Source organism: Lissotriton helveticus, chromosome 6 (genome assembly GCF_964261635.1).
Source record: "Lissotriton helveticus chromosome 6, aLisHel1.1, whole genome shotgun sequence".
Taxonomy (NCBI): Eukaryota; Metazoa; Chordata; class Amphibia; order Caudata; family Salamandridae; genus Lissotriton; species Lissotriton helveticus.
Genome location: NC_136067.1, coordinates 754,764,632 through 754,780,030, shown reverse-complemented (window position 1 = coordinate 754,780,030; position 15,399 = coordinate 754,764,632). Strand labels below are relative to the sequence as shown.

Here is a 15,399-nt window from a genome sequence, read left to right as displayed (position 1 = left end):
TCAGTTCCATTCTGAATGTTAATAAGAAATAAATGCTCAGCCTTTGCTTTCGGGGGCATAAAACTGTGTGTTTTTTTTCTTAATGCAGTATGCTCAACATTAATTTAGCGTTCACCCATAATACCACGTTTTCTACAGTGATGCAAGCATGACAGGGGTGCTTAAAACTACAACCCCCATATTGAGTAAAAAATGCAAAATATACTAGAGCAGAAATGCACATTAATCTGACAGGTGAAAACAAAACTGCAGGCCTAGCAACAACATACTTAATGCAATCAACAAGGTAATTTACCACAAAGAAACTGCAGTAAGAACATGGAATGGTCCCCTGACAGCACAAGACTAATGCCAATAACCGCCGATAAACAAGAACTAATAATAACCAATAACCACTGGATTAACCACTAACCTTGGGTTCCTGGTACACTCATGTTAAAGCGCTTCAACTACTCACCAGCAGAAGTAAGCGCTATATAAATGCGATTACTATATACTTATGCAAATTAAATATATATATATATATATATATATATATATATATATATATATATATATATATATATATATATATATATATATATATATATATTATATTTTATGCAGAACATAAAGAAAAAGGCAACCATGCACATCAGGCACAATTTTCAGCAAAAGCATGTTATAGAAAACAAAGGACAGGTACAAGGAAGGAACCTGGATCAGCAGTGCAACAGCAAAACATGTTATCCCCCCTTCCCACAGAACCTATCCATTTGTGGGGTCAATCATGTCACCTGATCACGCTCCCACTAAATCCAATCCACAAAAAGCCCTTCACCAGCCCCAGATCTTATCAAATTTATGGGACAACCACTACTGCGGTAGATCACTATCTCAGCTGCCATATAGACGTCCATTCCATTTCTCCATTCATTTACAGAAAGGACTTCCAGTGTTCCCCAGTGTCTTGCAATGTCCCTCTTGACCACCATTAGGCATAGTGCACTAAACATGAGATTGAAATGAAGGAGAGCAATAGCATTAGGAATTCCCAATAAGTAGAATTTCGGGTCAAGTGGGATCGAGATCTCGAGTACATGGGACAGTTCCTGCATAACGCTGCTCCAGTAGACTTGTATATGAGGGTACTACCATATAACGTGCATTAAGACCCATACTGCCCCAGCACAGCATAGATAGGTCAGTGTAGTTGTCTTTCCCATTGTGTATAGACTATTGCGATTGTAATAAATCCTGTGGAGAATTTTAAATTGTATGATACGTAGATATGCCTTAATGGCAACCTTGCGGGAGTACATAAGTGTTGCCTCCCAGTTAATGTCTTCAAAATCACCCAAAGTTCCCGCCGCCACCGCTCCCTGAGTGCACATTGCGACTCTGGCATGATGTTACTGATGGTTCGGTATATTTGGAATATTGCACCTCTGCTCAATAATTCCAGTGGAAGGCATCCCTCTAAGGAGGCATATTCTGGGATTTCAGTCTCCCCCAATGCTTCTGCCTGCTAGGCATGCCGAAGTTGGGTATATTTGAGAAACTGAGTCAGTGTAGATGGTAGTCAAATGGCGATGAGAAGGGCATAATATCCCCCGCTTTAAAAACATCCTGATTTTGGAAATGCATAAAGTGTCCAATGCCCTCAAGCCTCACAGCTTCGCAATCTCCTTCAGCCACTCACCTTTCCAAAGGGGCATCTCCCTAGTGATTTTGTGTGCCCATCCTAACGTCTCTATCTCCCTATCCCATGCCGCCATGGCTATCTGTCTCACCGGCGCCAGTGTGTGGGTGCCTTTCCCTCCGTACATGTAGTGTAAGTAAGTAAGCTGCCCCAACCCTGCACATTCCAATCTAAATGTTGGGTGACCCATGTTGATGTTGATTAGGTGAGCCGCACAAACCTTTACAGCATTACTCAATGTATTCCTCAATATAGTTGAATCGTCAAAGTATCTGAGGATTAGACATGTTCAAAACCTCATGAATACTCATTGTTCTGCTTTTATTGAGGAAAAGAATGGAGAAAAGGGTCTGTTTTAGAACAGATATATGTCATGGGCCTGCAAGGTATACATCTTTTTAGGGGATTTTATAAAAAAAAATCTGATTTAAAAAGTTAGTTCAATCCTTTCAGGGACTTTTTCTGCTGGGTTTGAATTTTCTATTAGGCGGCGACTGATAAGGAATTGTGATGTTTATGCTACTCTTGCATACATGTTGAGTGAGTGTAAGCTGACTTACAAGTGACGAAAGTAAGTAGTGCAGCTGTAGCCCTCACTACTTTTCAGAAGTAGACTCAGCTACGATGCCTGGTTTCAATTTCCACAGATGCATCGATCCACAGACACCAGCCCTGCATGTTTAATAAATACCCTTTAGTCACAATGCTGTCCTTTAATCTTAAAATTAATTTTAACAGCGTACCCTTCCACACATGTGCACTGCCCAAGAAAATCTGTGATGCTGGAGTCCGGCAAAATTATTAGGTAGTTTTTCATACTTTTCAACCTTAACACCAGCTCTACATGTAAAGGAAATCTCTTTTTTTCTGCAAAACAGACAGTACTATTACACTTAAAACAAAGACTGACAGAGATGCCAAGCCTGATCACTTTATAAAGGGCATTAAATGCCTACCCTGGTGGTGTGGTATCAGGATATGAGATCATACAGCTATGCATGTCCATTGGCACGCTGCTTGCAGGCGAATAATACGGCGTATCTCATGTTTCAGGTAGGCATGCACCCACCGACGCACAGGTACATCTGAGATGGCCTTCTTCAGAATACAGTGCCACCATTGTTAAGCCAGATCTGGGACAGGATGCCACGCCAAGCTATTCACTTTCCTCCTAACTTCCCATGGTTCCTCTGCCGCGCTCTCTGCTTTCATGTGCACTCACAGGTAACACTGAGGAAGCGAGAGGTTGCATTGTTTCTTTGGTGCACTGACGAATGACTTGATCACAACACAATTTTCAGCGAGATCTGAGAAGCGAAGGGAGAACTTCTCCGATGACTCGGCAGACAGCGACCTACTCTTCAAAGAGACACTCCTTTCTACTTAGACAATACCAGGACAGTGACACGCTCATTTAATTTCAAACTGAGGACCTAATGTGCCGTTGAATTTGATAAAGAAAACTGCGCGAATAACTAAAGGCCTGCAATTATCACAAGTAGAATGGATTACCAGTAATATAAAAATTTTAAAAAATGTTGAAGTTATTTGCTATCGTATTCATTTTGTGATCCATTAGGGTATGCCAGTGATATTAAAGCATTAGTCCTTAGCACATCAATTGTTAAAAGGACACATCCTTGTATATGCATCAAGAGCAGGAGAAACTTGTTTGTTGGCGCTAAGCTTCTTGGTTGTAATAAATACACAACTAGCTCTAGGGCAAATTGGCATCCAAACAAGCATGGGCAAAGCCAATAGGAATAGCCTTTAGAGCCTATTGGTTATGTTAAAGTTTACAGCAATGCTGTAGAGCATCCCTAAAGCTGTGCATCATGGCTAAAGAAGAGAGAAAATCATGCCCTCTGTCATTTTGTAAGCACGAGCAGCACACATACACACACCTATAAAACGAGGCAGGTGCTTATTTCTTTTTATTTCCTGATAAAAGTTAGATTGCTAAATTTACAAAAAGTAGAGCAAAAGTGTGTTTTTTAAGTGGGTGGGGGAAGCAAAATGGAGGGCGCATGTGATAGGAAGCAACATGGATGGTGGGGGCTAAAGCAACATGGAGGGTAGGGAGGAAGCAAAACGGGGGTGGGGTGGATGCAATATAGAGGGTGCAAGTAGGGGAAGCAGCATAGGGGATGGAAACAAAATGGAGGGAGGGTAACAAATTCATAACATGAGTAGGAGGGAAGAAGCACACAACGCAGAAAGGGGAACATAGAGTACAAAGGGGGGGGGGACAGAAGAATGCAAGGGAGATAGCTGAAAAAACATGCATGGTCATGGATTGCTTAACCAAACAGAAAAAAGTAGTGCCTGAAAATTAAGCAGCAGAACAACAAAAGTAATGAAGCTCTAGGGGCAGGACGAAAAACAGAAGAGGAAGGGAAGCCCACACAACCTAACAAATAAAAAGCAAGCAAGTGACAGTGACAATAAAGCCAACCAATGGTAAGCAATGGGAGGACTTTGAGTCCAATGTAAGCTTATAATAGGTCTCTTCTCAAACAGACAGCTTACGCTATCTTGTAGCAAGTATTAACAAATGCATGATTTTCTTAGTTTTCTATGGGAGTCGATCAAGAAAAGATTCTGTGTTCCTCAATCTCCAGGTTTACAATAACAGCTAGACATACAATGCTAAGCTATCCAGTAGCAGAGATGTATAGATAAATCCTGCACAGACCGTTTTCTATAGAATTTATGAGCCAATTTTATAAAGCTTTTTGAGCAGCTATGGTCGGAGCATGTGACAAAATTGAATCTTCGAATATGAAAGCTCCCGATTCACATGGACAAGTTCAGGACAGGTATAATTTCCAAAGCACTAAGGACATTCTGATCGATTAGCCCATTTGAAAATTTAATTTCAGGGTTGGCTTTGTGGTCGTTCCTGATTGAGTCCACCTGTGAACGTTGGTAAACATTCACAAACTTGTAGGTCCTGTTGGTATTCACCGACGTGCAAGCAGCTTCACGCAATGAAAATGCAGACAAACCTACTCCTTTCAAGAGCAGGACTGAATGTGGTTAAAAGGCAGGAACAGGCTTTTTTTCTACAGAGAGAGATATTTTCTAAAAGGACAAAAAATTAAGTGTGTAAAGTCACATATGCATTTAATTTATGCATGCAGAATTGGACGCATTGTTACAAACTCATATGCATACAAGTACTCAAGGAAATCCATGACTGAAACAGATTCCCTTTAACACTCATGTAATTCTTTGAGAATGTAAAACATAGAAATGGGCTCACACCTAGGAGCAACTGTGATGGATCGGTTCCATGAACCATAATAAATTAGACTGTATGTAAGAAAACCAGTAAAATATTAGATTTGCGACCACCGTTCACATTGCCCTAATTGCTTGGGAAAAAACAGCTTCTATGCGCCCAACGGTATGTCCTTCTGCTAAGTACACATTAACCTATGGGGTCGTTTTAGCAGAGGTTCTGTTGACTGCTTTGTAGACTTCTAAGCTTTATTTAACTCGTAAATGCAGTTTGAGAGGCAATGGTTAGATACTGCAGAAACAACTCTAAAGGAGCTCTTAAGTATTGCCTTTTCACCCTGAAAGGCGAAAACGATCATCGGCACATTATTTCAACATGCCGACAAACCAACACTGGAGTCCTTGAAGACAGTAGGATAACACTGATTCTCATCTCCCTAAATCTTTTAATGAGCTATTCTCTATATCCTCTAAACTCCCGAGACATCTGCAACCTGTCAGGCTTAACAGTGCACCGTGGAGGTGCGATAAACATGCTAAGCAGCCCATATTTACTCAGATGCATAATTTATCATATCTATGGAACAAATAATGAGCTTAAAATTGCAGAGTCAAATTGTAAGCAATAGCCAGGGCTGCCAGGCATCGAATCAGCTCCCAGCAAATAACACTGCAAAAATGTACGTCCTCTCTATTTGGTTAGTTGTTCTCTGTTGGTATTGCAGATTTAAAATTGTTGAGAGTGAAATTAAAGTTCTCTGTTCAGAGTTTTCTGAGGTTGACAAACTTTTAAAAGTTGATACGTTTCTCACTACAACGATTGTAATAGTGCATAACAGCAGGGGTTGCTGGTTTTATCCCTTGCAAGGCAAACATTTAAGGTATTCTTCACATATGTTTTTTTTTTCATTTCAACTAACCTTTGTTTAAATACACTACATAAAGTTGATAAAGCTGGAGGAATTGTACAAAGTTAAAAAGACAACAATGATGCTAATGGAAAAGGTTTGAACTAAAATTCCTTTTAACAGCAAGATATGAAACACTATGAGACAACAGAATACCAGCTCATACCTCGAAGTCTAACGTAAAAGTCAAATGAGAAGCCTGGCTGGGGCCCACAACGATTTCACTAACATCGAGCTGCAAACACCCACCTACCTCCCCTGTAACAGAAAATGCAGAAACCCCATCGTTCAGACATTTTAGGAAAAAAACTCCACATCATGTGCGCCAATTTAATTGATCTGTCCTGGTTTCTCCACAGTCTTCGCCATCTACAGCACATTAAATTAGCACCAGTTAGCAAGCTACTTTATTCATACCATGGTATACAGCACTGCCTAACTTAAATATTGGTTTCCCTGGTAGAGCTCCTTCATGAGGATGCAGGATAGTTGTGGGAGCCTTGAAGCATGTACTATTAGTGTGGAATAGTTCCCAACCTGGAAATAGTCACTTAAATGCTTACACTTCAGAACTTTGTGTACTAATCTAAAAGCAGTCAAAAAGTAGCAAACATAGCATTGAGAGGAGACCGTGGAAGATGTACTGAATATTGAAAGGGGAAGAAATTCAAGCCAGTTGGATTTTATTTTTAAATAAAATCTATTCAGACATAATCAGACACAGACAGAAATATTCTAAAAATGAATCAATCATAGACGTGGTTTCAGACTCAAGAGCGTAAGGAACAGCCACACACGTAGATAGTGAACTTAAGAGGCGGTTTTCATACCAAAGCCACAATTAAAGCAACATGGTCCTTTGATCGTGACTTTAGTCTGAACAGTTGACTGGAATAATTATAACAAAAATGTGTGCCATTATTAATAATACGTGTATACCCCCAGGTTTTAATTATGCTCTGAGACAATGGTGGAAACTCTGATTATAATGTAGTCTATATATTAGACAGTGTAAACAGATTTGGCTTAATGCCTCAAAATACTGAGGCAATAAGGTGTCACACAAATACTTTGAGCTTCTAATTCTCAAACTTGATCTTTGTGTCTCTGGTGGTTGAACAATTTTCAGGGGCTGTTTGACTTTCACTCACATTGTGTAGGACTCACCAAGGAATTTGCAGACTAAGGTTCAATTTGGTAACGGGCGGCAAAATCCCTACCATATTTGCAGAATCGGAACTTGAGGAATATTATCCTCGAAAGGAATTGTACAATATCTGCAAATGTGAGCAAACAAAGAAACCTGTGTTTGTTTTTTTGGTATTGGCATACTCCTTCCCATTCCAAAATGTTGACACCTGGGTGGAAGTTGGGATGGAATAACCAAAACATGAAAGAAGATTGGAATAATTTGTTCAATGGGATAAAATATTTGCCCGTTGGAGCAGCGAAAAAGTGGAATGTGCAAATAGACATTTGTGCCAGGTATTCATCTACATAATGTTCTACTGGTGGAAATGCTGCATGTGTGAATTGTATGCATGTGGATACTACTGCGAATCTGTCACTGTATTTCAATTGGTCCTAGGATTATCTGAAAATCTTATTAAACTCAAAGATTTGCTCCAAATATATGAGTAATCCTGCAGGTGCAAATTTCAACTTCTCGTCCCCTGTTTTTGGCGAATCAGGACATATGATGAATTATACTGAGAACTTACTCGGAAGTAATGAAGATAAAATAGGCACCCCTCAGAAAACAATTCGTATATTCACATGTTCACAAGTGCCTTGATTCTAAATTCAATATCACTGTTAGGAAAATACAAGGATGTGTGTGGTGTGTTGAAAATTCTGGAAATGTCACTTGACTTCTATATTAGAGCAGATCATTTTTTTACTTTTTTACTTGCAATAACTAAGAGCTGGAAGGTAAAGCGTTAAAACGATTCGGCCCTCCAGCAAAAGCAAGAGTATATTTCACCAATTTCATGAATTAGGGCAAGATGTAAACAGAATTAGCAGGGTAAGAAAGTAGAACATTACTTCAATTCTTACCTTAACTTCCAAAGGTGATTTATATATGTGGCCATTCCATCTGACAACAAAGTACAGTATGTAACTGGAGAGAGAATCATTGGAAACAGGGAGTGTAACACAGAGCTGAATCTAGTCTTTCCAGGATTCAAAGTATTATACCTATTTATACACAGCTTTTTATTAAATGGTTGCCTGGCAGCGAATTTCATAAAAAAGGCATGAAAAGCAAATGGAGCTGAGATTATGTTTGATGGAAATTTACAAAAGGTGTTTCTCACTGAAAAAAGTAAATTACGCCATCTTCTCATTTGCAGTAATGCGTTAACCAATCGACAATCTGCAACTGACCGAAAATCAGGTGATAAGTACCATCGTTTGTAATGAAAAAGTGGCCAAATCATCCTATTTGTAGGCATCACACTGGCCCGATATTCCGAGCAGTACTAAATTCAAAGATCTGTGCATTATGCAGGGGACCTAGAGCATGTATGGCTCTTTCTACCCTCAAGCCAGATGCAACTATTCTCAGCTAGTCAGAATAAGTGGTGGAGGGGTTACACATTGTCAGGCAGTCAGATAAAGAGGTGGAGGGGTTACAAATTATAAACCAGTCAGAACAAGAGGTGGAAGAGTAACACATTCCTAGCCAGTGGAGGGTCACGAGTTCATTGAATTACCACAAAATTACATGCTTGATGTTATTCACCTACTTTAGCAGGCAAGGCCTCTGTGGAATGCCCTTAACCCTGCCTAACACTGAATCCCTGACTGCAGGAAAACCCCTGCACTGTGCCCACTCCAGAATAGCATGCAACCTTCTTACCCATGTATCACTAATAAAAACAGCCAACATGTGTTGTGGTTTTTGTGGTCTTTATTGACCGCAGTTTTATTACTATTATATGAATAATCATCTATTCATTTTTACAACACCCTGGTCATAATTTTATGACCCTGGCGATTCAAATCACCATCGTGAACTGTCATACATTGCTTGTCATAATCATTTTGCTTTGCTTGTTATAACTCACTTCTTGTCATAAATCATTTGCCCATCTTAGATTCGTAAATCACCCTGACAGTTTGTTGTTCCGCTCTTTTGCAGGCATATCTAATTTATTGCCACTTTTGGGGTCATAAAAGTGTTCTGTTGGTTTCCACACTCCTTCCACCTGCGCCGCTCCCCTAGCTCCACAATAATTGTGAGCTGCAGTGTGGGGAGCGGCGCTTTATAACCCCCCGCAGCTTTCCTGCCTCCGAAGGTGGTTTCCCCCCATTGGTGGGTTAGAAAATCACCTGTCCCCTCTATTGGCCTGGCGACTCGCCACCTCTCTGCAGCACTTATGGCGTGACAGGAAGCAACCACTCACTTTTGGGCTCTTTGCAGAGACTAACCCGATCCTTCCAGGCCTCGGTGGCTGTTATGGCGCCGGTCCTCGTTGCCCCCTTTGGGGGCGGCCTCTGCAAATGTTGTCGTAGAGCTGGAATTCCAAATGTGTAAATCTCTTTTCTCGAAAGTAACTTTCAGCAAATCCTCGAATTTTTCAATCACTAATGCATGTACTTGAAATCTTTACTTGAATTCAAGTGTGCAAATACCTTTTGAATTCGAACCAATTTGCAGTATGTCCTGCTTTATCGTCATTTCCCCATGAATGATATAGGTCAGTAACTTTGTTTTATTATTGTTTAACAGGAGATTCACAGTCAGGACAATTTTTGTTGACACCAAGAATTTTACTTTAACAATATTTCCTCTGATATTATCATAGTCGCTTGACTGTCTTTGACCCGTGGATTGAAAACAGGTTACTTCTAGGGTCCTCACTACATTTGCGCTTGTGTCAGAGGGGATGACTATTCTACTTGTGTTGCTGTCCTAAATTGCATTTTCAGCTGCAGAAGGTGAGCAAGCTGCAGCTCTAGTCGTGCAGAGTAATCTGTGGGGTGCATCCCCAGGAGCATGGAGATTGTTGCTTAGTCCCAAAAGCAGGATGATGGTATCGAAATCGACATATGTGATCGAACAGCTGCTGGGCTTTGAAACAAAGGTGGCACACCAAGCTTACTGTGCACTTCACATAAATTAATTTGCTCACTTCCATGATGAGTCCTCTAAGCAGTCCCCTGGTGGCTATGGAGGCTCTCACACCACCTCCCTAACCCTATAATTAACACTGCCCGCAACCATCAAGGGTATGATGTTGGGGGTCTTACCGGTTTGACCTTACCAGCAGCGCTCAAGCCACAACATCACTATGCAAGACACGTTTGCTCTGCTTGTCTTCTTTGGGTGCTTACTTACAGAAGAATGTGCACCCCTATTTGTAGTAAAGTGTGTTCCATTATGCAGAACAAAACATCAACTGGTAAAATATTAAAGCAGATTGAGTGGCAACCACAGAGGGGGGTCCTGCACAACATTCAGTTCTAACATGTTCCAGTTCCTACTTAGGACAGCTGCTATACTTTATAATTCATGTGTTGCCATTAGAGTTTCCAATGTACTAAATTCATATTTGTCAACAAAATGAAGTCAAAATGAGGATCAGTTGCCAACAAACAGATCATCTAGCTTCAAGTTTTAAATAAAGGTGTCTGATTAACTCTTTATTTTTACTTCTATAGCTCTGTATGCACTACTGCAAACAGGCAAATAACTAGTTTCCATGAATGATTTATAATTAAGAGACAGATTATTTTGAGGGTTTGATTATATTAGTGACTTAAGCGAGTCACTAGCAGCGCATGCACCTGGAGAAGTGGGAGGTTTTTCGGTACTTCCTTGAGTGGTCAAAGATAGTACTGCCTTTCTGATCTGGATGAAGATGTTCCAGGGAATGGTCCTCAACAGTACAGCAGAGTGGCCCACGATATATCTTAAAGAACTGCTTTTGAAATCAAAGTGTATCTGCTTTCGTTTTGCCCTACAGCCCACGGGTTCTTGGAATGATAATTGTAGATCGCTGTGCCATGGCTGTTTGATGACTAATGTGGAGTTTTAAAAGCATTGGATGTAGAAAAAAATGTAGTAAAGCAACTCATCAAACAGAAATCCTGTTTCGGTCTAAAGAGCGTTAGCGCTGAAAATATGTTAATAACATGTAACGAAACCCTTAACTACAAAGAGAAGAAAAGCTCAAAAGCAGCAAATGAAAGCAAAAAGTACAGAGAGACAAAATGTGGCAAGACACAAAATAATATATGTTCATTCTAAAAGAGCTTTTAAAATGTGTTGCACATTGAGTAGACAAATACGTATCTACTGGATAGTTTTTTATGTAATAATGGCAGAGTACCCAGCGGTAAGCTCCCAATGAGAATAAGTTCAGATTTTAGCTTCGCCCTGAATGGAAAGATGGTTGTAAATTGCTCAAAATATATACAATCAATTTCCCTCCTTTTTTTAATGTTTTTTAAGGTGTCCAGACACAAAATCAGCAGGTGAACAGCCTACAGTTGTATCTGTGGCATGCCATAACCGAAATAACACCTAGGAAAACACGTTTAAAATGTAGCACACCTGATACAACTGTGAATATGTAGCAGGTGTATGAAAACTAGTATGACATCATACTCAGCCCAAATACGTCAACTGATTATACTTTTGTGCCACTAATAATAATAATAATAATAATAATAATACTAAGTTTTATAGAGCGCAAACAGCTACCTCACACGGAGGTGTCCCGGCGCCAAGTTCTCAATAATGGACCAGCATTTCTTGAAGTACTAGTTGAGACATAGTTCAACTCTCACTGTTCTTTCTCCTTACCCATGTTACATCTATGAGTTGATGAAGAGTTGATGATGGTTATATATTTGCCACTGAGACGAACAAAACCAACACATAACAGAGGTAAAACAAGCGAGAGAGAGAGAAAGAGAGAGAGGGAGTGAAACAAGTGCGTATGGGTGGTGCCCCCAATCTCTGCAGGGCGAGCCGACAAAGAGATGTATCCACATTTTAGAATACAGCAATTTGTATGCATAAATCATAGCTTCATTCCAAATAAAATTACTGTGCTTAGGAGAAACATGGAATTAATAAAAATATAGTGAGTATCGTATAGCAAAGATATAATGTCCAATTCTTAAACTTTTTTCTTAGAGTAGATGTTACTTGGATCTGTCTTATATGTGAGTTACACCTGAATAGTGAGGCACAATTCACATTTCTGTGTGTCCCTTACAGCAGTAAGATAGGCTTACTCATAGTGGTTTTATTAAAGGAAAGTCATGAGTAAATCACATTTACACAAAATCACATTTACACCTGGGGTAAGACAAAGCTATTTGTAGAAAATGATTTGTGAATCAGGTGCGGATATTTAGGTTTAACTCGCCTATCAGACAGGAGTAAGACACATCTAGTCATAGAAAAAAGATTTGTCATTAGGCCAATTATAGCATTTTTATCAGGCATGAATATGGGACTGACAGTCTAAATCTTATAGGGTGGAATGCCTTGACTGTTCGAATTGACCAAGACTTTGGTACTTCGGATCAGGCCCACAAACATTTGTTAATTTGGAGCAGTGGTGGCTTTGGGGTACTTCCAGAGAGATATATTCAGGAGGCCATATTTCATAAGCATAGTTATGAGAACGTGTGGCAGAATAATATAACTTCTTTGCCTCCAGGAAACATACACATCTATTTAAAAAAGGGAGCTGAGCTATCTCTGCAACAGTGATGCAGACCAACCTAAAATCACCTGCTTTAAAATCAGTCATGACTTTACATGTTCTATAAATATTTTTCCACAAATACTCATGCTGAGGAAACATGAATACGTCCAATTAAGCCTTATTGTGGACTGGCCAACGCTCATGCATAATGCATCAAAAACAGTGATGCCAACCCTAACCTCAAACCTTTTAATAAAATTGGTTGAGACATATTCCTGACTTTCCAATTTAAGAAAGAGAGTTTAGGTCAAAGATGCAACATGATTTGCAGTTCTCGGCCCTAACTCTGCATTTCATACATTTTGAAATAACATGTAACACAACTGACAATATTGTAATTGTTTTGTTTTTGATTTACACCATACAATTTACTATTTGACAGTAAATGGTCGCTGCATGCATTACAAGTCTAATGCATCCTGAAGGCACAGTAAAAAAAAGAATTAGAGCAATAAAGGTGTGCATAGGAAAAGGAAAGAGTGTCTTATACTCACGCTCACAAGTATCCCCTTTTTGTTGGTAGCCTGCTTTGCAGATGCACTTTCCGATTGGCACCAACCATTCGCCCTCTGCACTGCAGTGCATCCTGGGAGAGTTCTCGGCCTCTTCTTCTGCGCTGCTGACACAGGACCCTCTTACCTCAACTAGGGAAGAAAACTCGGAGCCCGTAACTGTGTCAGGGAACACGGCCAAGTTCTCAATAATGGACCAGCATTTCTTGAAGTACACTTTCACAGACACCAAAGCAATGCAAGCCCCTACGTCTTGAAAGGCTAGATAGAATCCTTTTTTGGACAGTGGCCCAATCTCGCGCACCTCGGTATTAAGCTTCATTTTTCGCTCACCGAGATCACCCTGTGTAAAGCTTTCGTCTGCAGCAATTGTGTCGATTTTGATGAACTGACTTTCTCGTGTGTTCCTGCCAATGTCGTAGTCAGTTTCATAATAATACAGATTAAAAGTTTCCTTACAGCTTCCCAAAACGCCAGGCAGACTGTTGCAATCCCGTAGAGTGAATTTAAGTTCCACAAAAATCCTTTGTGCGTTGCCTTTTGAGATCCAGTTAGTCCGCAGCCAGTTGTTCTGACTAGGTTCCATCACTTGGCATACCTGGTACGTTCTTATCGGGGTGTAATTTTCATCCAAGCCACTGATTTCTTCCCACTGTAAAATGGCCACAGAGTCATCAGTAATTACTTTCAATTACAGACTGGCGTCTACATTAATTCAAATATATTGCTGTTTAATTAAAACATTTTAGACCTCTCGATAAAAGTGTAATCTTCATACTTGCTTTACACTATTATGATATTCTATATTTCTAAGAGATGTGGGAAAAGCATATGTGAAAACACTTAAAATAAGGTCTCTAATTTGCAAGGGAGAAAGTCAAGTACATTTCTCTAATGCGTTGGTAAATTCCCTCTTTCTTGGCAGTTTTAGGAAAGGGACACATGCCAATAGAAATATGCATTTGTTGTTTAAAGCAGTAATTACACAGAAAATCACTGTCACAGAGATTACAAAATGACTTGCAATGCTCAACATTAGCAAATAGCTGAAAATTAAATGCTACTATTTGAGGAATGGATTCAATAAACACCTGGAGTTACATACAACAATATTATAGCAGATGTGCTGTTCCCAGAGGTCATTTGTGTCTGATTGAGCCTACTTACATAAATGTGTGCATGCTATTTCTTCTAAAAGTGTGTCAGCATTTACTTTCTACCCAAACTTTAACATCCATATTTCAACAAAGAATGCAGATATTAATTATATCCATGAGTAAACAATGTGCACGCTTCACTGAAGCTGCTATAATATATGTCCCTAGAGAATACCTCTGTGGAAACTAAACAGGATGTTAGCACGTGTGTGTGTGTGTGTGTGTATGTGTGTGCGCGGGGGTGTCTGTGCCTAGATGTAAAGTGCATTAGTTAAATTGAAGATGACTAAACATTAGCCTATTTCCCCAAGTAGGTGTAAAATATGATACAAATGTCTACACACAAACACACACACTCACCCCCAACACACACACATTAATAACACAAAACAGCTAATCTAATTGAAAGCAACGCAGAGGACACTACCTATATGTCTGGAACTTATCAATATCAATGAAGTAAATATATTCAATGCTTTGCAGCAAACACTGTAGGAAGGAGTGATTCTACTGAGTGAAGTTCAACACAGGAAAGACGGTAGAAAATATCACCTTAGTGTGATAAAAGAAAATTGTTGAAGTTAAGTACTCAACATATGCAATGAAGGTATATGTGACTACTTAAATGCAATTCATGATACACCAATAATATTAATATTGATGAGTTTGAGAATGCACATGCTTCAATAAAGGAAATACTGGGAAGAAATCCCATTAGCAGAAACGTATATCTATATTTTAGGAAGAAAACTATACGAAATCATCTAAGATTATTCTCTCCTTTCCACTGCATATATATTGGAATCTGTGTTGCTAAATGTATAATGTGTAGTATTTATCTCTATTCATAACCTTTGGGTAAGTGTTCATACAGTCAGGTAACATGAGAGATGGTTGAAAGGCCCTCTAAGTGACCCTAGTCCATTTAACTACTCTGATTACAAGGGACTTAACTGTTAACTTATGCCACGTCCATCAAAGATACCTTCTAACGCTTCTTCAGGCTACACACAAACATTACACAAATGGTATGTGCAGTAGGAAGCTCATGGAAACACCATGCTACACTTGCTACTAATTCTATTACGACCAATCAGAGACACTCAAAGACATCCATTCCTCAAATTGCTATTTGATAATACAACTTTCTATGGGAGGAGCGCACTG

At 39.6% G+C, this 15,399-nt stretch overlaps 1 protein-coding gene across 4 annotated transcripts in view; it reads right to left on the bottom strand.

Annotated features, from left to right (window-relative positions):
* The window catches only part of EPHA7 (EPH receptor A7), a 224,839-nt gene that overhangs the window by 202,005 nt on the left and 7,435 nt on the right, over window positions 1–15,399 (bottom strand). For all 4 annotated transcript variants that reach the window (XM_078648247.1, XM_078648249.1, XM_078648248.1 and 1 more), the window contains exon 3: window positions 13,058–13,727. In XM_078648247.1, the coding sequence (XP_078504373.1) occupies window positions 13,058–13,727 (670 nt within the window). The remainder of the gene's footprint in view (window positions 1–13,057; window positions 13,728–15,399) is intronic.